Source organism: Corvus moneduloides, chromosome 8, assembly GCF_009650955.1.
Source record: "Corvus moneduloides isolate bCorMon1 chromosome 8, bCorMon1.pri, whole genome shotgun sequence".
In the NCBI taxonomy this organism is placed as follows: Eukaryota; Metazoa; Chordata; class Aves; order Passeriformes; family Corvidae; genus Corvus; species Corvus moneduloides.
In genome coordinates, this window is record NC_045483.1 from 7,959,583 (window position 1) to 7,982,694 (window position 23,112).

At 39.4% G+C, this 23,112-nt stretch overlaps 1 protein-coding gene across 20 annotated transcripts in view; it reads left to right on the forward strand.

Moving 5' to 3' along the window:
- ABLIM1 (actin binding LIM protein 1) overlaps positions 1-23,112 on the forward strand; it is a 188,066-nt gene that overhangs the window by 88,829 nt on the left and 76,125 nt on the right. For all 20 annotated transcript variants that reach the window (XM_032115907.1, XM_032115903.1, XM_032115889.1 and 17 more), the window contains exons 2-4: positions 3,885-4,019; positions 15,242-15,425; positions 16,897-17,006. In XM_032115907.1, the coding sequence (XP_031971798.1) occupies positions 3,885-4,019; positions 15,242-15,425; positions 16,897-17,006 (429 nt within the window). The remainder of the gene's footprint in view (positions 1-3,884; positions 4,020-15,241; positions 15,426-16,896; positions 17,007-23,112) is intronic.

Below are 23,112 nucleotides of genomic sequence, written 5' to 3' on the forward strand. Positions count from 1 at the left end.
TGTTTAGATAAAATGCAGTAACAAGTACTCTCAAGCTGTTAGAGTTGCTTTGAATTTACATCAATACAGTGCAGTTGCAAAACGTAATGAAATCGACATTGCATGATTCACAAGGAAACATAAGGAATGACAAATATAATGTTGATATGTCTGCAGAGCGATGTGAGCACAAAGCAACACTCCAGTGACAAAGACTGTTTTCCTCACAGATGAAGGTGCTATTGATTTTTTTTTTCTATTCTTTTTATTTCTCCCTGACTTAAATTATGTAATCCAGACTGCCCAGTTGTCCCAGTCAGTGTATGTGTTACTCTGGGTAAATGGGATATTTAATGGGACATCGATTTGTCTTATTTGAAACCTAAATGAGTTTAAGAAAGCATTAATTATTCATTGATTATTCATTTAAGCTAGTCTTGAAAGCAGGAGTGGAAGTCAGCCTACCTTGTCTTGAAAAGTTCTTCTTTGTGTATCTCTGACCAGAGATTTTGTTCATTAATTTTAAAAAAAGTCTTCAGGCAGTTCCCAGCAGTCTTACACAAAAGCACCCATGCACCTTGTCCTACTGGTTGGGCTAAACTGGGATCTGACAGGCTTTGTGTGGAGACAGGTGTCAGTTCACATCCATGCATTGGAACTGGCAAACACTTAACCTGTGTTTATGTTCCACACCCATGCTGTGAGCATGCACTTTGTGGTGTGAAGACAATTCTGAGCCCTGGTACTGAACCAAGAACATGAGTGACTCTCTTCGGTGCTTCTGTGACTCTTTCCATCCCAGTACCTGGGAACCTTGTCACGGTATTTATTCTCACAGTAGGCTGAGGTTAACATTGCTGTTGCACCCAGTTTACAGTCACAGACACTGAAGACAGAGAGAAACTAAAACATTCAGATAACTTAATTTTAAGCTGCTAAGTCCCAGGCTCAGTGACTTAGCTGAACTCAACTGTATGGCTTCATTCCTTTCGGGTTAGGGGATGTCATCCAAAGAGCCCAGATATCTGTCGTGGAGCAGTCGTTGGACTCTGGGTTATCTGGATTCTTAATTAATGTCCTATCACTGATTATACTGTCTGGAGTTTGTTGTAATTGTCTTAGACATGATCTAGAGTTGCCTTATTGCATCATATGCAGTCCATGATGCCTGAGAAGATATCCTGTAGTTGATGTGGGGAGGGTTGGTGCAGGCAGAGCCTGAAATATGGACTCTCTCGAGGTGTGAAATCCCTGAACCCAGCTCCTGACTCACCTTTTCAGACCCAGAGCAGCTTACAGTTGACATGTCCAGTGAGCTGGCTGGACTTCAGTCAGAAACATTTCAATAAGCTGCTTGTAAAGGTATTTCTCTTTCTTTTTCTTTAATTCCCTGTTCTGTCCTCACTGGTAACTATAAAAGGTCACCTCTGCCACTGAAAAGCCTTGTGTGTATTGCATATATCCAAAGGAAAAAGCTTACAAGCAATTCCTTACAGGAGGGCCAAAGTCAATTACTCAGTTTTGACCTACAATGCCAAATGGAGGCCAGTAAGACAAGGCCCATAATTAGCTTCACTTAAGAGATCAGCCTGGAAACAGCAACTAACAGTATTTGTATTAATTTAAATGGCTTAAAAGGCAGAACTGGAAAGAAGGTGCATCATTGGACCAGTGTTGAAAACAGTTATTGACTGTCTTGTAAAGAGCAAAGGCTTTTGTTACAGATCAATACCAGAAGATCTGGAACTTGGTATGCAAAATGTCAGGGTGTCCTACACAAGTGAGGTGGAAAAAGCAGAATGTTGCAGGTACAGATTTCACATTGCACCGTATAAATCCTAGGCAACGTTTTCCCAAATCCTTGATCCAGTTCCTCTTGTGAGCAACTTTAAAAGTCCATACTGTGAACTTCTCTTCAGCTGACACCAGGCCCATTTCAGGGTGTCTGGATCTGAGAGGGAATTTTGCTCATAATAATTTAATTTGTTTGCACTTATCTCTATGTTTGTCTCTCATTCTTTCTTCCTTTCCTTCTTTCTTTCCTTCTTTCCTATGTGTGTCATTGGCTGCCAGTTAATAGTTTTGTTTGTAAGAATAATAACTGCCACTCCAGAAGTAGTATTGCATTGCAGACTATTAGATGAGGTTCACCCAAGGTAAGGCATTCAGTGAGCTTTTACTTCACTGGAGCTGCTAATTGAAATACTGGTTGGCATTACCGGCTGAATTCTGTTCACCAGGATGGGCTGAATAACTGCTCTGGGGAAATAGTTTAAGTGAGGCTACCAGAGAAGGAGATATTAAGAACTTTGAGCTTGAGTAGAGAAGAATTCAGCCATTTTCTTTGAAGTTTGGGGTGGGAGATGTGAGTGGTGACAGCAGGAACTAAATAACAGTTACCATATTAGTTTGGCTGGATGCATAAGAGAAATTGTTTAGAATATTTGCTATTCTCTGTTCTGATGCTGTTTCTCCCCTAAACACATATTTGGCTTTTTTATTATTAATCTTGTATTTATGTAATGCAAAATGATAGCAGCATTTCTTCAGTAAGGCATTTATAAAGGAGAGTAATATAAAAGGACTTCATGGAGAGTTGAGGCTTTTTCCTTAGAAATCCATTGAAGAAGGGGAGGAATCTGGTGCAGTGAATATGAGCAAGGTATCTGTTACACTGCTGCATAAGCGGTAATCTGGAAAATAGCGTAGTCCTGGCTGGAGTGATGCCAGGAACTGATCAGAAAAGGAAAAGATCTCGAGAAAACTCTGAGATAAAATAATGAAGATGTTTCCCAGTGACAGTGAGAGTGATGTATCAGCACTCAGTCCTTTGCAGGCCAGGAAAAGTAGGACAGGAATGGTAGGTAATGTAAAGACAGAGGCGTGGGTAGAGGTATGTTTTCTCTGAAATGTTCTGATGAGCACCACTAGTTTGAGAACAGTATTACAAGGAGGAAAGCTTTCTACTGCTAGAATGGGATGTGGGAGGGAGAATTGAAGGAACATAGGTTTGTTTGGGAACATTCTGGGTAATACTTTCCACTTCAAACAGTATAGTTGAGATTAAATCTTGCTCCAGCTTATACCTGTGCACTTCTATTAGGGCTCCAAGCTGCCACATCTGAAGAGAAAGCTAAACATGTTTTACAGAAGCCAAATGTGGAGCAATTAAACTTTTATTACGACAGCGAAATCCACAAACTTTTCCTGTTCCTATCCAAGCTCTGCTAAGGGTGGTGGGATAGCTGATTAACTCTACCTGGAATTGTGTCTCCCTGACAATATTGCAAATACATGGGTAGTTTCTGCCTACACATAGTATCTCTAATTTGCATGCAGAGAGTAATTTCTGCTAGAATTGATGGGAGTAGAGACAAATAATATTAGTGTCTTTTCTCTTCAGGAGTTCTTTCTCTGCATTAGGTATCTGCTGTAGCAAAAAGGAGATGTTTGTAGTTTATTTTTAGTGTAGTCATTTGCATACAGACTATCTTGTTCATCTGGTTTCCCAGAACTTGATTCAGAATTGCTTTCCTTCAATCCTTTTTGCTTGGATTATATTCTTTCTTGGATTAAATCAGCTCAGTTTTTGTTTCCTTGTGTGCTCATCCAGTGATTTGCACACACTCATGTACTTAGAAAGAAAATGGCAGGCACTCTGAAACACTTTGTGGGATGGACACTGTGGAGGGAGTTTTTCCTCCTCTTTCTGTAGCAGCCTCAGTGGAAAGACATAGTAGTTGATGTGAATGTCTTAAACTATTGGTTTATGAAAAGACTATTTAAATAAAATGGTGATAATAATTAGTATTGTGATGAAAAGTGTCTCAGAACACAGAGTTTTGTATAGGAGAAAATATTCTTTTTGTTTGGCTTGAAATATTTTTTGTTTGTTTGCTTTACAGTGGCCCATCCTCAGGAGCCCCACCACCCCTCTGAAAAGCCGGTCATCCACTGCCACAAGTGTGGGGAGCCTTGTAAAGGTGAAGTGCTCCGTGTTCAAGCCAGACACTTCCACATCAAATGCTTCACCTGCAAGGGTAAAACCTTCATAATTATCTGTTAGAAATTAGTCCATTTGTGCAAATGTGCCTTGAACCACTGACGGGAGGTTGTGCTTCCTGCCATCAACCGATTACTAATACTCTCTTTGCTCAGTACCTGAAGGTTTTGAAGATGGGAAGGGTAAAGAAAGGTGCTGATACTTAGGAAAATTCTGTCTTTTTGTAGTTTTTGTTCTAAGTGCTTTTTCAAGGATCTGGAAATTTTTTTAAAAACTCTTCATAGCAAGACTGCCTTTCATTAGGGATAGTTATGAAAATTAAGGTCGTTTGTTCTCAATTGACTGCTGAAAGTACCTGCTTTCAAAAAACCCACCAAAAAGGTTCTGCAAAGGTGTTCTAAGGCTTTATGCCATGGAGCTGCCTTGGGAATGGGGATAGTGCTGCCCATTCCACAGAGAGAGGATCTGAGGGGCTCTCGGCAACTCCAGCTCATGCCACTGAACCCTCTGTGACCACAACAAAGAACTCACTGTGGTTTTTTTACAAAACAGAGGTTTCATGAAGCGTTAAATAATTGTAAAACTATGCTTTGTGAATTCATTGCCTTTGAAGATGGGTGTTGTGGAGCAGGGGGCAACTGTGGCTCCTTCATAGAGTTTCTGTTTAATGAACAACAATGCAGAGTTGGCTGAATTGAGTAACCACAGAACGTAGGATGAAAGCTGAGAGTAAGTAGAAATACATAAGCCCATGTGCAAACAACTGTCTGCCAGAGTCAGTCCCAGCTTAGCACGGGGTGGATACAGCACAGAAAGGGATTCAGGCTCCAGGTGAATGTGGCAAAGCTGGTGGCAAACACGGAGAAAGGTGCTGGAATAAATCAGAGTAACTGGGCAACTAAAACACAGCAGCAGAATCAGTACCACTGATCAGTTTTTCATGTCTATTGAACCTAAGTTATCTCTTCTGAAAGCCCATATCTAGCATGTATACTGCAGATTCAGACTTTGAAAAGTGCTTCCAGCCCAGTTCCTGAGTTTCAGTTATATTTTTCATGTTCCAAATGTGGGTGGAATAGTTGTGTGGTTGCTCTGTTCTTCCGCTTCCTGAATATATGAAATATAGCAGAAAATAGAAAGAGTTGTTTTCCTATGTTACTAAAGGTTTTCTTTAAAAGGTCACTTATTTGTATGCTGAAAAATCAATGTCTAGAATCTAATAAATTCTGTTTGTTACCTGTGGTTTTTGGTTAAATACAGCTAGATAACTCAAAAAAATGCTTACTTTTCTCCTAGATGTTAACATTTTTTGTCTGTGCCAAACCCGGAGTGGCATCAGCCCATCCTACAGGGCAGCAAGGAGCACTATCTGCACTGTTTCTGGAATGCTTGGCGAAAGGCTTGTCTCTTTCTCTATTACAGTTGCTGTATTTCAAGCAGCACTTGATGCCATATAATCCCTGAGCAGTTTAAAACCAGCAACTATTTATTTATTTTCTTGTTCCTGTCCATAGTGAGTAGTGGTCTCAATTTACAGAAGGTACTGGATTAGGATATTTTCAGCATCAGGCTGCCTGGGACTCTTTGAGTCACGAAGGAGAATGGTAATTCAGACCAGGCAGCAAACAGTGTCCTCAGGACCTCCTGATAAAGAAGGTGGCAGATGGAGCAGGGGTTTGGAATTGTTGTCCTGATGAATGCACCACATTAATCTTGCTTTTTTTAGGAGGGGTGAGGTCTAGTTTCTGCTTTCACTGGTGTTTTAGTTACTTACTCATAAACTGCTTTTGTGCTTTGACTATTCTGTTGCAAGACTGGATTTACTATTACACTTTTTTGGTTTTTGCTTTTTCCTTCCCTAGAGGAATGTCTAAACTTACTGTGGCTTCTGTTTATGGAAATATTTCCAACCTGATGAGAGTTAAAGATTCTATAATGTTGTTGACCTTATGAGTGCTTGCATGAAGATCACCAGAAAAGGAAGAGCTGTAAAAATAACTCTTGCTGGGGGAAATGAAACTATGATTATTGCCATTAGCTTGTTAAGGAAACTGAGGAAAGTAAATCCAGTTTGAACTGAGAGGGCCAGAGCTGAATGTTAGAGACTTTTCTCATGCTGTTCATTCAGTCTGTGCCTTATTAGTTGGGTTTGCCAGCAAGTGAGTGTTATCTTTTTAGAGTTCATTTGTCTTTCACAGAGAGAGAAGAAAGGGGTGTGTTTGGGAGGTTGCTCCAAGTCCTGTTTTGAATCTTCTACCTGAGCTGCAGATCTTGTTTGCTGTTAGCATCTGTTATTTAAGTGAGTGCAGTTTTTGTTTAAGCCATATAGTTATTTACTCACATTGCCTGTTGTCTGACCATATGGTTTGTACAAGTGGGACACAGCTGTTAGAGTAAGTGGGTTTTTTCCCTCTTAGTCTGATGGGTTTTTAATTTGACATGACTGCAACTCTACAGAAGGTGGAGTTAGATCCCCCTCAGTTTATAAAGTATGTTGTTAGGAAGCAAAACCAACAGATACTGGAACCAGGATGTATCAGCTGCATCTACAGATGGCTTGGTTATTGTTTTCTTTTTTTGTGTACTAAACTTTGCTCTTGAGACTTCAACTCACATCTACATCGTGAAAGACTTGAACAAGCTCACACTTGTCTTTCTTCATACCTGCTGGAAGTGTTTAAACTTTTACCCATAGACTTAGAATATGTGGAAAAAATCCATTTCCTCATAAGGCTGTCACACGAGTTCTATAGTCAGAGTTTCACTGTGATCCTGTTCTTTGCTCTGTATGAGATTCCTTTTTATTATTGCCCTCCACACTCTCAAATTTGTGTTTACATCATACTGTTAAGTATATTTGATATGTTTGTAGTCCTGCTTCCCTAGGTTGTGTCAGAGGCTCTTAGGCACTCCATGACTGCTTGGCATGTGTGTCAGTGGTGGCTGTGGCACTGCAGGAACATGGTGACTTACGTCTCTATGTGCATCAGACGGCTCAGGACACGCTCATGCGTCATGTAATGTGATCAGACAATCATCCTCCCCAGGAGTTCGGTGCTCTGTCCCTCTCTGGAATCTTCCTACAAACAGAGGAACTGCTTCCTGCCAAAGATGACAAGTAAAACCTCCACTGACTGACGTGTTCCCATGCCCCTATGATAAGATGCAGCTAGCTGGGACTCTGCCTTGGAGAGCCACACGTCTCCAGCTGGTGTGTTCTATCTGCCTGGCAGGGCTGGCTGGTTCTATTTGTGGCTCCCGATAAGAGCTGATAGGAAAACAAAAAGCTGAAAATGGTGTGGCTGCCCCCAGGAAGGTGAGCTCTGCCGGCCTCCCGATAGGCAAAGAATTTCAGGCAGGCAGCAGCTGACTCAGAGCTGGAGTTAGCAGGGGAATGATGAACAGGGGAGGTATAAGAGACATTTAGGAGTGCAGCTCCAGGAACACCATTCAGAGCAGTTGTCTTTGGCTTTTTTATAACAAAGTCACTTACCTTGCTAGGCATTTACACTGGTTTGTGTTACAAATGCAAATCTAACAGAATTCTGCATTACCTCCAGGTGTAATAAATAAGCTTTAAGTTCTGTTTTAGCAGGAGTACACTACTCTTAGCATAGCAAACTGTTAATCTTTACCAGGCAATGGAAGCAGCAGGCTGAGAGGAGGGAAGCTTAGATGAGGAGGTTGAGCTGGAGACATCACTGGGTTTGTCTCAAATAAACATTAACATTAACAGGAATTAATTAATGGCTTATGAAGAAGTAAAAGTTTTTCCTGTAAGCATCTTTATACATGAATAGCTTTTCTGGGAAAACTAAGACTACTCACTGCAATGCTGTTCCATATGTAAATGTGTGTGGGATCAGGCCCTAAATTACAATGTGCATGAGCAGAGATTTTAATATCTCAATTTAAATTGTGATCTGATACAAATGATAATTTTATACCATTGTCAGTTGATTACAGTTCATTTTGCCCTATTGCATGTACTAGTAGAGGAAACTTTGAGGCCAGCAAAGTTGCTATAATAAGGCTTAATTATTAAGCCTGTGATTCATCTTTTGGGTTAGAGGGAAAAGCTGGTTTCAAGACACTTATTGCTTAACAGAAAAAGCTTTAAGCTTTCATAGTAACAATATAAAAGTTTACATAGCTTGATTTTGGTACATGTAGAGATTGGTTGAATTATCTTAGCAAGATAGTGCAGTATTTGTGGTAGGAGTGTTTCAAATAGTAGAGAGCGCCCCTGTTCATGATGTCGAACATGAACTGGAAAACTTAGGTTTTTTATGGTAATGTAGACTAAACAGAAATTTAATCTCATAAATCAGCAATCCTGCCATAAGAATATGGGTGCTGTCCTTAAGATTTTTAGTCCTCACTATCACAGAATCATGGAATGGTTTGGGGTGGAAGAGACCTTAAAATCATACAGTTCCAGCCCCTCTGTCATGGGCCAGGTTGCTGAATCACTAGACCACGTTTCTCAAAGCTCTCTCCAGTCTGGCCTTGAACACTTCCAGGAGTGGGGTATCCACAATTATGTGGCATAAAGGTCAGATGAAAATGTTTCACTGTGCATCAATGTTTCACAAGCTATAGTGATAGCAAATATCAAAAGGCTATTACCTGCTAATAGTCTTTCTAATTATAAGGCAAAACAAAGTCTTGGCATCCAGGAAGCATTCCACAAACCTAGAGTATTCCACAGAAAAAAAACTTTTAGCTTCCATTAAAATATTGTTATAAATCAACATAAAGCAGTTTCTTAATTATGGAATAAATGTGGCAGTTTTCCTCCCTTCAGTTGGATGTCTCTCGAGCTTAACTTGCAGAATCCTCTAGGGTACGTTTGGGTTCCAGGCACAGGTCTGCATTTTTCATGGGATGACTTTTCAAGGCTACATCGTCTGTAGTTTAATGAGCCTGACAGGGAAGGGGGAGGCTTCCTAAGTTTAGATTTTGGGATGCTCTGTAATCCTTTGACTTTGAACTGGATCTTCCTCCCTTGAAGAACTGGGAAGAAGTCAGGGTCATGTAAGCAGACACTATATCAACAGGTTGGAATGTGTTTTAAATCATTAGTTCTTTGACCTTTGATCTGTCATCAGATTCCTTCAGTGGCAGCAGGAGGAGGCTGCAAACAGGCTGCAGGGTAGTGCTATAAATAGTTCAGTGTCAGTGGATGGAAAGTTTAAATATGAGGCCATTCTTGTAGTAGATAGCCAGTGCAGTGTTTGAAAATATCTCTGCATTTCCACAAATTCTTCTGGAACAGAAAGTGATGTGTGGATGTGATAACATGTGTGGGTAGAATGTGCTCCTTCCTGAGCATCATGAAATTATATGAGGTCACTTGAAGCTCAGAATCACTGAACCAAGATCCAGCTAGAAACGGGAGTTTGTTGTTTCTGGGAAGCTAACAGAGGTTAAAATGTCTCCCATGATAAGGAATAGAATTCAGATGTGAATTCATGCATTCAGGTAGCTTGATGTGAAATCAAACCTCAGTTGCAGCTGTGAGACTAATTGCCATTTCTGCATTGACATAGCTGCTGTGTCTTTAAGACTGTTCTTCTTGCAGTGATTCCTACTGGTATTTCACTTCAGTATCTTCCCGTTCTGAAGTGGATCCTTACTTTTCTATTGGGGTTAGAATACTATTAATGACAAGTGATTGATACCAATCTTAGTTTAGTTGGGCTTGAGGTCTCTTCAGGGACCAAACATTTGACAGGAAATGAAATTAATTGCACTGCTTGGCTGATATTGATGAATGCTGACAAATGCCATGCCAGATTTTAAAAAGCTACCAGATCCCTTTGGAAGTAGAGGAGCAGCAGGATGCTTAACAGGTGCCTGATGAGTGGGTCAGAGCATCCTTACAAGAATACAGAAGGTTTCTTGGGTTTGTGGTCAGTGCATCCTTCATTTGCCTGACTTGGATGATGTTTGGTTTTGTTCCATCCTTAAATTCCTGGTTTGTTTATTTAAAATCCTTTTAGAGAAATCTTTCCTCTAGATAGTTACACTCAAGCCATCCGAGGCTAAACTTTGACATTTTTCCACTGATTGCATTTTCTTCAAGGTTCATTTCCCACAGACCTGTAAATGACTTTGATCTCCACCTTGTGCTTAGTTTAATGTGAAAGGTGTTTTAAATGCTTGAATGATTCCTGCCATTGTTTCCATCCTGGTGCACAAACCACTGATATTTCAGTGGGGAAGTGGGGAAGCTGTCACATTGCTACACTACATACAGCTGTTGTTTGCTTGCTGTTGAGCTCAGGTATGAGCTCTCGGCTGTTGGATTGCTAGAAAGACAGAAATTCATGCAAGTCAGGTGCAGACAGGAACAGCTCCCTGTGCAGCATTGTTTGTGTCTCCAGTGTTGGAGGACTGAAGGCAGTGTCATGGCATTGATTGGGAAGTTGATAAGTTAAAACTGAGCTCATCTGAGACTCAGAATTCAATTTTGGCTTCAGTTGAGTGAATGCTTGCATTAAATTCCCAGGGGTTTCACTCAAGTGCCCCATTGAGAATTACTTGTGTCACAATGACAGCAGCACTCAGCAGTGGTGCAGGCAGGATACCTGAAGTCAGGTTTTTTCATGGGAAGAGGAGAAAGGCCTGACTGGAGGCTAGGGATACTTCCCAAGAGGGATCTCAGACCAGTCCAGGAGAAGAGGGGAGAAATGCAATCTTGCCTTTTGCTGAGGAGGTGTTTTAGCTTCTAAACTTTTCTTCTTCCTGATGTCAAGATATCAAAGCAGATTTTAAGGTCACCAGTATTTGTTCCATATTTATGTGGTTTGACTTCCCAGCATTGTTTCTAATGTCAATCTGTTGAAATGAGAAGAGATTCCAGAACCACTGGGAATGCTGGATATGGTTCCAAATAGCTTCAATCAAAATGCATCTCTCATCAGTGTATGACAGAAAAAAATCTCCAGTGACAGGAGTGTGACAAATGGTCATCAGGATCTCTGTTACAGCTTTTGCAAATTGCTGTATGCATTTCTTACTGGTGCCTTGCAATCTCCCTGCCATGGCAGTGCTGCAGCACAGCTTCTGATATTTACTGTTCTTATGTGCTCTTCTGATGATACTTGGATGTATATTCCTTCTTTAAATGTCTTATGTCATCAAGAAAAGTGTTGGTAAGAGGAGTAAAAGACAGAGAGAGACTTGCTTCATTTGAAATGCAGAAACTTTAAAGTCTAATAAGAGCTTGAACCTTTCTTTCATCAATGTGGGATTTGTTGAACTCTTACATGAAAAGAAAAAAACTGATTTTCCCTGTATATTTGTTCGGATGTAGGTGATGAACTGAAACATTTCCAAATTCCTTTCTACCTTCAAACAAGAGATCCATTATGTCCTAAGAATAACTGTTGTATGACTATTTCCCTGCTTGAAAACAGCACCTTTATTCTATGAAGCTGAGAAATACAAGAAAGAAATAAAACCCCAACAGGAAATTGAATTTGCACCTTATTTAATGCACGGTGAAAAGGTAGATCATTAGCATTTTATTAATGAATAGCATTCACTTCTGCAGACTGAGAGCCCACATTCACAGACTCTCCTTGTGTGGTTTTTTCTTCAGTGCTGACACAATTTTTACTTAACATCAACATGGAGTTCAACTCTCCCTGAAAATAAAGCTATGGAAATCCTAAACAATGCTCAGTAGGATCAAAGCCTGCTTTCATTCTCTTTGAAAAACTCTGATCTCTTCATTTTTATCATCACCATTAAAAGCTTGGAAGTGACTCAGCTTAAGAATGGTCCTGGTCCCTTGGATGCATAGGGAGCTGTCTTGCTCTTGGACAGCCCAGGTTTCCATAAACAGACCCTGTAGCTTTGGGGGCTGACAGCAGCCCTGACAGTATCTCCAATCTTTTTGTGCTCCAAGGATGCAAAGTAGAAGGTCCAGAGAGTATTTGAAGACAGAAAAAGCTAGCAGGTGGGTGTTTTCAATACAGTGGGAGGTAGAACTGTATTCCAGCTTATTCTCTTCACAAGAGAGGCAGGATGGTTTATTTGGAATATGAAATTCTTTGATATACAGACTCTGAGAGAAAGGCTGAGTTCCTCCAGGAGCTTTTGAAGATAAAGGTTTTCTTTTATCATTTAAAGAAAAATAGTGACTTTTTTTGTCTCTATGCTTGTGGTACCTGAGGGAACAGAAATGCTCCCCAGTGTCTCCTGGTTCAGGGTTTTGGTCATGTAAAACAGAATTTCTTCCATCATATTGAGCAGGAAGGATCTTGGGGAAATGTTATTCTTCTGTAGAATTATTTCTGTGTGATGGATGTTTACAGACCTCTTGCTTTTTTCCCTCTGAAACACGATTTGTGCATCACTATTACCACAAAGTAATTCTTTCAAAGTCATTTTTCCGACCAGTATAGGAAAGAACCAATAGTTTCATGTTTACAGTTAACTGCCATCATTTAGGTATAAATTTTTCTTTGATGACATGGTATGTGCACCACAGCAGTTGCTTAGATGACACCATTAGAATATATTGTACATATGTAGAGGTCACAGCTGATTTCTCTTCATTGCCTCTGCTGCTTGTGGCAGGAACAGTGGTGGGCATATGGTGTTTCTTTTTAATAAAAGACAATCACAGTTTGTCCCATCTTTTTTGTGTTTTTTCTACAGTGGTCATAAATAAGTGTGCTAAGGCAATATGTGTCAGCTTGAGGGGATATCTTGTCAGAGCCGTAACTTCTGCACAGTTGCAAAAAGCAGAAAAGAGAAGAAAAAAGAGCTGTTCAAATCCCTGCCCTGTTACACACCACGTTGTACACCAAGTGTGGGTACAGTCATGTTCATCCTTTCTGATTTGATCTCTGACTCAAAGTGAAAGCAGCCGGCTGGAATAGCATTTTTCCAGCCATGGATGTTAACAGTCTGGGTGACCCTTGTTTTTCCCATGTAGCTTAAAGCTGTGATTAGTGATAGGAACACATGTGCTAAACTGACTGCAAAAATCCCTTGTAATGTGGGGTTGCCAGGGCTTGTTTCTAATTCTTGCAGATTGGTGTGTGCTTCCTGCTGTGCGTACGCCAAAGATGATGAATCTGCTGGGGGCTCACATCATGAGCAGTTCTGCTTGGGCCTGAATTCATGGCTTGCCAGTGTGAGAGAATTTAACTCAGACATTCTGGGTTATTTGCAAAATGAATTAGAGATTGGAGAGAAAGAAGACTTCATAAGGAAAAGGGCAGTAGAGGGAGTTTCTTTTCAACAATAGCAATTACTGTCTCTAAAAGACTTGCCAAATATTTTTAGCCCCCATTTTTGTTGATAGGCTTGAATCCCTGTGGCCATGCATGCCAAGGGAGTAGACCTTTATCAGCTGTGAGTGCATGAACCCTTTCCTTCAAAGTCTGTAGTAGTTTTTGCAAACGATGATCTGCCACCTCTTTATGATATGCTGAAGTTGGATTTTCAGAGTAAGATAGAATAGAGGTGGTGTTGAAAGTGAGTTTTGATCATCCCAGCTTATTAGATCCTTGCCTAGGCAGGTAAAGGGGGCTGCAATGGCCAAATGAGTTCTTCAAAAAGTGACTCTTTGGTAGGACTGGGGATCATAGTAAAGAGCCAGAGAGTTCATATATGCAGCTTCTGAGGCAGACCCAGCAGCGTACTGAGCACCTTCAGTTTGAGACTGAAAAATATATGTACTGGGATGTTTGAGCTACAAGGTAAATTACAGACTATAATTTAAATAATCCAACAGACACATGAGTAGTCCATGGCTCTTTAGGAAATTTAGCATCTTCTAAAGCATCTCTTAAGACATTAAAGCAGAATTCTCAATTTCTACATGATTTAATTGTAAGGATCTGCCCAAAGTACTTAGAGAAGCAAACTTATTGTAAGTAGGCTGAAGTTTTGCCTCTGGACCTTCAGTGGAAAATTACTCCGTGGTCCCCAACCCAGGAAGGGTCTAAGGGGCTGTGGTGTAGAGGTCACCTGTATTTTCTGCCTAACAGGATATTGTACTATTAGTTTGAAAAAAAATATTTTAAACAAAATGGAGATCAATAGAATAAAAAGAAGGAATGAAAGAGTTCGTTTTTTTCTGGAGGTGTACCTAAAAACCAGCCTGGAACATTTTGCAGCACTATAACAGAGCCTTAACAGTAGTTCTTTGTAATTCTCCTCAGTCACTGATAATTGAGTTTTGGCTGCTTGTGGATTTAATGCCACTATGAAATTTAATTTGTTTGCACATGGAATATTATCACTGTTCTATGCAGAAATGTGAAACCGGAAAAATGCTGGTACTGATACTGCTTTCCTTCTAAGCTGCATTGTAGTACTGTTTATTACTGTTCTATTAATTATTGTTACAGCAGCCATCATTAGACCTCCAGGACTGGGCAAGAGACAAAGAAAAATTGCAATCCCTGCCCCAAATGCCTTGCAATTTTAATTTTTAAGGCAGGTAACTAAAAGGATATTAGCCCATTTTAACAGGGGCAAGAATGAATGTTGAGCAGAGTACTGTGCTTGGGTCTCATGGCAGAAAGATGAATTGAACCCAGTTCCCCTGACAATCTTGCTGTATTTCATATTTTAATTTTTCAAGGATTGTGTAACTGCAGGGACCTAGTTTGCTGCTTATTTGTTTTTCCTTAATAATCAGAATTTCTGATATTCAATATTTCTGATATTTGATCTGAACATACTTGAATCTTATGAAGGGGGATGAGATGGAATTGCTTGCAGAGTTAGGTTAATGTGCTAGACTGCTGTGAAGAGTGGTTTCTCTTACTGAATTACACACATACAGCAATATACAGAGGAGCAGGAGGAGTGGCTGAAACCAAAGTGCCTGGGAGCAGCTGGGTATAAATTTTTGTTGATATGGGGGAACACTAAATAGGTAGTTTCAAGTTCTTTGTTCAATCCAAGCTAAAGGCACAGTGTGAAATTCAATCTCCCATCTCCCATAGCACTTTCTCTTCATGGAGTTTGGCTGTTAGAGGTAGAATTGCTTTCTGTCTCTGTGTTGACCAGAAATGCCAATGCAGGACTCTGAATATTTCCTCAAAGCAAAAAAGGCACCTGGTTGTGATGTGTTCTGGTTTGGGTGAATAGGCATTTTACAGTGGAAAACTGCCAAGTCACAGAAATCTTTGGCTGGCTCTTCCCCCTTTTACTGATACAATTGATCAGCTAACATCCTTAGTAGTGATATTTTTCTGATCTGTGTGGTTTGTTTTTTTCTGCCAGTGTGTGGCTGTGACCTGGCACAAGGAGGTTTTTTCATTAAGAATGGCGAGTATCTCTGCACCTTGGACTACCAGCGCATGTATGGCACCCGCTGCAATGGCTGTGGGGAGTTCGTGGAAGGCGAAGTAGTGACAGCCCTGGGGAAAACTTACCATCCAAGCTGCTTTGCCTGTACTGTTTGCAAGTAAGTCAACCCTTTAGATAACATGGTGGGAACCCAGTTCAAGGCAAACATGAAGAAAGGTATCACCATGAGACGCAAGTCTCAAGATGTATTTCTCTTGAGGATGCATTTATTTGGTCATAAAAGATCTGCTGCAGGTCTGCCTTGAAGAGTCTTGAAAATGCCACTCATTTATTTGAGGGACACAGCTTTTGTACCACATGTAGTTCCCTGTTCTCAGAAAGTAACTTTCATATCTGAAAGAATTAAGTGTGAGGCTTACACGTTGAGATAATGGACATGAGTTGAGTTCAGGTGATCAGCCCACCTTGGTGGGAGAAATGAAGTAAAGCAAAATTCTGGATGCTACATTTGGGTTCTGAGGACAGTCAAACAATCATGTAAGAGCATGTAACTTTGGGACTACTGGGACTACCCCTCTTCCCAAATACTCTTTCTTGCCCTCAGTAAGAGAACTAGTCTTCAGTTCTACAGCAAGTAAAAAGAAGTTGGCTAAGGCTCTGTGGATAGGAGAAAGGTAGCATTTTAAACTCCTATCTCTGATGAGTAGTTGAGGTACTTTGTCCTTTAGCCTGGTACATTTTTCAAGCCCTTTTCTATTGAAAGAATTTTAATTGTTTTCTGTTTTTAAATAGTGTATGAATTTACTGCATGTTGGTAATCATATAATGTGCATGTTGTAGTTTTATTTCCCAGGGACAGTGTGAAACATGACATCAATTTTCTGTACATTGACTTGCATCAATTTTTTTATGTTGAATGAACAAAAGATGAGTCATTGGAATAGGTTAATGAAATTCAGTATTGCTGCTGATTTATTTTTGGCCCACTTAGAGATGGCAGTGGAAAGGAAACAATGCCTGAAACATTTTGTTTTGTTGAAATCAGCAGTTGTTCATTTGCTAAGCAGTTTTGGAGTGAGGTGGGGTGTGGCAGGGGTCTGCGCTCAGCAGCTAACACTCCTTATTAAAGATTTGGAGTTACAGAATGTTGCTTATCCTCTGGTTCAAGCACCAAATAAGAGTTAACAGCAATGTCAACTTCTGCCTAACACACATTCTTAACATTTACGAGTGACTAGCTCCACATTCCTTCACCAGCCTCAAGAACAGTTCTGATTCTTTGAGTTCTCTTCTGTATCCTGTGCTGTCCACAACATCACGCTGAGACCATCATAAATGTAGCTGTTGTGTCTTGGCAGATTTCACTGTCTCTACTATTTAGATATGTTTGATAATCTTTTTAAAATGAAAATACAAGGCAAGTCTAACCTCTGCTCTGCTTGCATCCATGGATTGGATTTCTTCCAGTGCCTGGCTTTGCCAAGGCCACATTGCAGAAACTATTTGGCCTGAGTTTCAGTAAAATATTGATTGCACTGGAGGAAGGCAGGAAGCTCAAGGCATGGGGAACAGAGGAAAATTTCTGGCATAACCTTTGCAAAAGTAAATTTTTCTCTTTAACTTTCCAGGCGTCCATTTCCACCAGGAGATCGAGTTACCTTTAATGGAAGGGACTGTCTCTGTCAGATGTGTGCTCAGCCGATGTCCTCCAGCCCAAGAGAACTGTCTGCCTCAAGCAGTAAGTTGCCATCTCATTTCTGAAGCCTCTCACTTTTCCAGGCTCACTAACATTTGATTGAAACTAACACAATGCAATCTTCTGGTGTTTTTATTCACATTTGGAAAAGTGAACTATCTCTGGGATTTTCTTTGGTTCTTTTTTTCTTCATTAAAATGCCTGTTACTGCCGGTGGGAAGAGACACTTAGGCATTTCAATGTGGAAAAATGACTTTTCCCCAATGACTGGATTTTTTAGAAGTTTTATTTTTTTTTTTTATTTTGCTTTGGTAGGCACTGGAAAGCTATATAATTGATAAAACCTGAGGTTTCAAAGTCGATAGATTTCATTTCTTTAATGTATAATTGTGCAGGTTTAAGTATTCAAAAGGGGACGAGGTCAGAGGAAATTAATTTTCTTCTACTATTTAAGAATTCAATTAAATTATCCTTTATAAGGAGTATTCCCAGGATTATGCTTCCAGTAGACTGATGCCACAATGATACTGTGATTAGAACCTCAGGAAACCATTACAAAAGACACAGAAAGCATGTTAAAGGGAAAGAGAGAGAATAAAGAAAGTTTGGGAGGGAAATTAAGTTGGCTTGCTGTTGGGTTTTAACACTTTTAAAAGGTAATTTGTAAATCACTGATATTAATCTCTGCCTTTGGTAGTTAATTCTTTCAATCTCTGGGGGTTTCTTTCTCTGACTGCTGGATTGTACTCAGCACTCCCCTAGTGTAGTTTTTATACATCAAAATGGCTACAGCTTTCCTTGTGACACCGGGGAGTTTTCCTTTAGGGAGACACTCTGTATTTTGTCCTGGTACTTGGCTCTGAGATCCTGGGATTATGAAGTGCTATGGAAGGCAAAGATGGATAATGTTTGTGCTTAGCAAATGACTGAAGTGAATCTCAGGTTATCTGATTTGCCTGAGAACATGTAATCAAACCTTTAGACAAAGGGAAAATAAGAGACTTTTTTTGTTTTCATGCCTCTCTGTCTGGGAAGCGCTGCTTTTCCACTATAATTGTAGATTTGCAGCTGAAAATGCACAGGCCTAATCAGTTAAGGAAGAATTTAGGAACCTGAAAAACACCTCATAAGACTTCAAAAAGCAACATAAAATTTATGAGGGACTTCAGGCACCCAGAGAATCCTTCTGGGACAGAGAAATTATGTGGAAATTGATATTTAGGAGGCATAATTGGCAAGGAACTGCAAGACATAGGGACCTTGGACAGTACTGACATTCTTTTTCTAAGCATGCCAGAGCATAGAAGAATCTGGATCTGGCTCTCCAAAGGTGGCACACCTGTCCAGCAGTGTGGCACTCGCCACATGCCTGACTCCAGGTGCCAAAATGCCCCTAGAAAATGACAGGTGAAACTTGTTTGATACTGAGCAAGCCAAAGAGCTGGATAGTCACTTCCCCACAGCCATGGTCTCTATTGGAATTGGTTCTTGGCTTCCACAGTGAAGCCACAGGTAGCAAGGATTATAAAGCAACGTTTCATATCTCTTGTGATGAGATTTGTTGGGTTTTTAAGTCACAATTGGGTCCTGCTGACAAGCTGCTTTACCATTACACACAGCTCCTGCTCTCAACAGCTTAGAGTGCACTACTTCAAAATCTTTAGGCACCTGCCATGGTGCATCTTGTTCTTTTATGGACAAAGACTTGTAGAAATGTATAGTATAGAGTTTTAGGTCATTTTAGTGCAATAATCTCCAAAACAGACAAATAAAAATGAGAACAGTTTATAAGTTCAGAACTAATCAATAAAAAAAAAAATCAATGAAGCATCCTCTGTCTTCAAAGATACTCCAGTTGATGCTTTAGCTTTGTGCAAAAGTTGACTTAGATACAGAAAAGTCTTTCTTGCTGGCACCAAAGAGTTAATTTTAATTAGTGTAAAGTGTTTCAGATTACTTCCAGGTTTCTCCTGCTGGCTAATACACATATAATTTTTTTTTTCCAAATGCTTTGCCATTTTTTGAAAGGATTTTTTTTAATACAAGTTCTTTTAGGAGAGACTGATTCACACTATGCATCTATTTTATATCCTATACTGCTGTCAGCTTCCCCTGGTCACTTTCAAGTAGGTCACTAGAGGAGACCTTCCTTAGAACAAAGAAAGTTTGTGGGACTTCAGTAGACTGCAAATGTATCAGGTTTGATTGGCTTGTGTAATGTAAAAGGAAGCTTTCTATCCTAGAATGTCTGCATTAATGCTGACATGCCATTTTCTGGTGTCTGTTACTTCATACAAATGAAAACCTACCGACAACTTTGCTTGGATGATTACAAGGAAAATCAAATGCCTCCAAGTACAGGGGTTAACATCTCAAATAACATGGACCTGAATATTGTTACACTCTATTGTAGTGTACACCAGTGAAAATAAGATGGGAAAATACTAAATAATTCATTTTCCTTTTTTTCTTTAGTATTAGTTGGGTCCATAGTACTTATTTACCTTATTTATATTAATATTTCTTTCATTGCACATGTGTTACCTGGAGTTACAGCTATTTTCTTGAAGAACCAATTCAGTGACTCCATTTTTATTCTAAATTTTTAAAACAGTCTCCTTCAGTATTCAGATGCTATAGAGTAATCATAATTTATAATTTAATCAATCCTATTCCTTGGCCACTGCTAGGAATACACAGTGCACAAATTTTGGGATCTTCCTTCATTCAGCAGGAAATCTAATATCAAATACGTGTAAATAACTTTGCAGACAAATGAAATGAGTGGTGTTTGTTTTCTTATTGTTTTATTTCGTATGACAGCTTGATAAATGGCATGTGAACTGTAAAGCAAAGTGACTGGGACAGATGTAGAGCAGCACAGAAACAGGGGACAAGTAGATAACACCAACTAAAAGTGTGGTGTTGATGCCTTGGATGGTTTAGAATTTTCAAGATTCTGTCAAAGACATAAAGTTTTTTCTTTGGACCTGATAAAGGAGTAATGCAATAATGTATCCCAGTAATTGCTATTTATGTTTTAAACAGTGTCCAGGTTTTGTATTCAGCATCATGATTGCCTGGTTTTTACTGTCTGAAGCTTTTTCTACGCTCTGTTGTGTTCTGGCTGCATGGTAACACACTGTGTTTAAGGTCCACGTTGTCTCTCCAGAAAAGCAGTTGTGCAGGCACCTGTTATTTCTTAATTTTGGGCAAAGCTGCAACTGTGCAGTTGCATAGTTGTATAAAATGCCCTCCATTAGGGCATTTTATCAGTGAATTCTCCCCAAAGCAGCTGGTAAATGAACTGATGCAGACTTTGAATAAAAATCTCTAGTTCAGTCAGACCTTCATTTTAAAGAAGTACCACACTCTCTTGCATTTCTTCTTGAACTCACAAGAGGTGGCGTGAACAGTCCAGCTGAGAGCAGAGCAGGTGTACAGAGATCCCCCCACTTGGGACAGGCACAGGAGGTGGTGCCAGCAGGCTGTGGAACTCGAGCCAGAGCTCTTCTGGCTCAGGCATCATCTCTGAAATTCAGAAGAGACTACATGTCTTTGAATATAGTTTAGTCCTTCTTCCTTAAGCAGAGATTTTTTTTCCTTGGGTAATTCACTGTTTCCACAATAAAGCACTTCAGTAATAAGAATGTTACACCATTTTCTACCTGACATTGAGCCCTTTCTCTGTTGGTTCCTTGTCTGTATGCTGGTCTGGAAGTTTTAATTATTTCTGATTACCTTTTTGCTGAAAGGTTGGATCATTTTAGTGATGTACATTAACTAGTTGAGAAATTGCATTTCCAGTGAAAAGTGGGTTTTCTGGGACAAACCTCTCTATCCAAAAGAAACTTAAGCATTACAATCACCTAACAGGAGTTTTCATTTTGAAAAATTCATCTTCTGAAATGGTGATGAAGACTTTCACTATAGTTTCTTTTCAGTGAAATAGATCCTTGTGTCCTATAAATGCCGAGGTACCCAGTGGTGATACAGTTTGGAAAGAAGCAGAGGGAAAATATTTCAACTTCCCTTTCTTTGTAACAGTCTCTCCTGGGAGTTAAGAGCATTACAGTACAGCCAAGACGTGGACCAGAGTTTTCAAACTGACCAACAAAGTGTTCCATGTGCATGAATAATCCTTGTGCAGCTGTTCCCCAACCAGCCAGCGTCCACGTGGAGATTTCACATCATGTTTTGTGTGCTTGCCCTTGTCTGTTTTGCACATTGTGTTCTGGCTCAAAGAATGTCAGTTTTGTGGGACAAATGCTTTCATGCCTATCAGCACAGAGTCTAACAGGGTTGGATTTTGTCTTGCAACTGGGGATCTTTGCTCTATTGTGATATAAATAATAAGCTTAATGCTTAATGAACTTGTGGGAGAAAGATATCTTTGTTAATTATTCAATAGCCTTATCTCTTCGAAAAAGATGCAGGCAGTAAATCTCCCAGTAAATATTTGAAATTTCCAATAAGGTTCTGGTCATACTGAAGTAAAGCAGAGCCAACATACCATACCTGCTGAAGAAGGAGGAGGTGGGAAGGTAAAAATAGGAGTCATCTTTTGCCTCACTGCCCAGGAAGTGTCAGAAAAGTGAGGTTGTGTTTCAAACAACAGAGCATCAAAATGGAGAAGAAGCAAATTTACTTTGCAGTCCTCCTTTAAAGGCTCTCTAATTCTCAGTGCAGTCCTATAGACAGGACATAACTGTCCTTTCATTAGATAAAAATATAGGTGATTGCTGCCAATATTCAGAAATGTCAGAGCTGATGTATAAACATGACAGACTTCTCCATTAGAAATTAGCTAAAATGGATGCAAAATTCTTTTTTATCATAGTTCTTGGAAAAGTCTGCAGCTTGGATTTGTAACTGTTCAGCCACATTTGACTAATTTTTCATTATTTTGTTCTTTATAATTTTTTTCCATAGCTCTCTGAAAACTCCTTCAATTCCATAGGGAATGTAAAAGTGAAGGGGAAAGTTGGCTGGCTGTTAGTAAGCAAGATATCTGCAGTGATTTGTGGCTTTAAAGAGTGTTGAGCAACATCCAACACATGATTTTGAGCTTATTCTTAGGAAATATTCTCCAATTTCACACTGTGTCAAAGCTATGCAGGTACTTGGCACAGATGGAGATGGGCCTTGTGTGCGAGACACTGAGTTTGTCTTAAGGAATATTCACCCACAATATCCATAACTTCAGTGAATGCCCTGGGGAACTTAGAGAGACTCAACAGTTTTGGTTTTAAACATGCATTTTTAAAATTTTAAGTTTTTAAAACTTTGAGCCTTAAGGGTTTAATATTTTTTGTGTGCTGTAACACTAAGATTTTCTCATTTCATTCTTGGCTTGTCTGCTTGCATAAGCAGAAACACTCCCATATCTCTGTGGCATTCAAGCCCGTGTTTAGCTGCTGGAGATTCAGTTGAGGGTTTTGAGAATTTGGCAGAATGGGCTCACGTAGTCCTGTATCCCTTCTTTTTTTAAATTTAACATAGAATAAAGGCATACCATGGACATCACTGCTGATTGATTTCAAATACTGTGATTTAAATCATTGATTTTAATCATGGTTTGTTCAATAACTCAGGAAACCTTGATTAGTCTGACTGATTGTAACCTTGGTTTACATTTAGATTTTTAATTATAAAATACTAATTGATAAACATGAGGGTACTTCATAACTGGACACATCTACTTAAACTAATATAGCTTTGCATAAAGTCATCATATTATTTAACATCTATATTTTTCCCTAACAACTGTTTTTGCTAATGAGTTGTCAAGCTCTATTTGAATGAAAGTTGAAATTTTATTTAGAATGCATGAAGTATCTGTGGATATTTTTTACTTTCAGAAATATGCTAGACATATGAAGAATGTAAATGCATTAAAATACACTTCAATTTTGGAATTTACATTTTTCAAAGTCTGTAGCTTATAAAACTATTTACTTTGGATCACCATGTCTTTAAAAATTTTAAAAGTGGTACATCTTATCATACCTACTTTTTCTCATAGATGGGAAAAGGAAAGCAAGTTTATTCCCGGTGTTTTCAGATCCCATGATTTAATTAAAACTTTAAATTCTGATTATAAATGAAATCCTTTATTTTTTAATTGTCACTATTTAATTCTCAATTT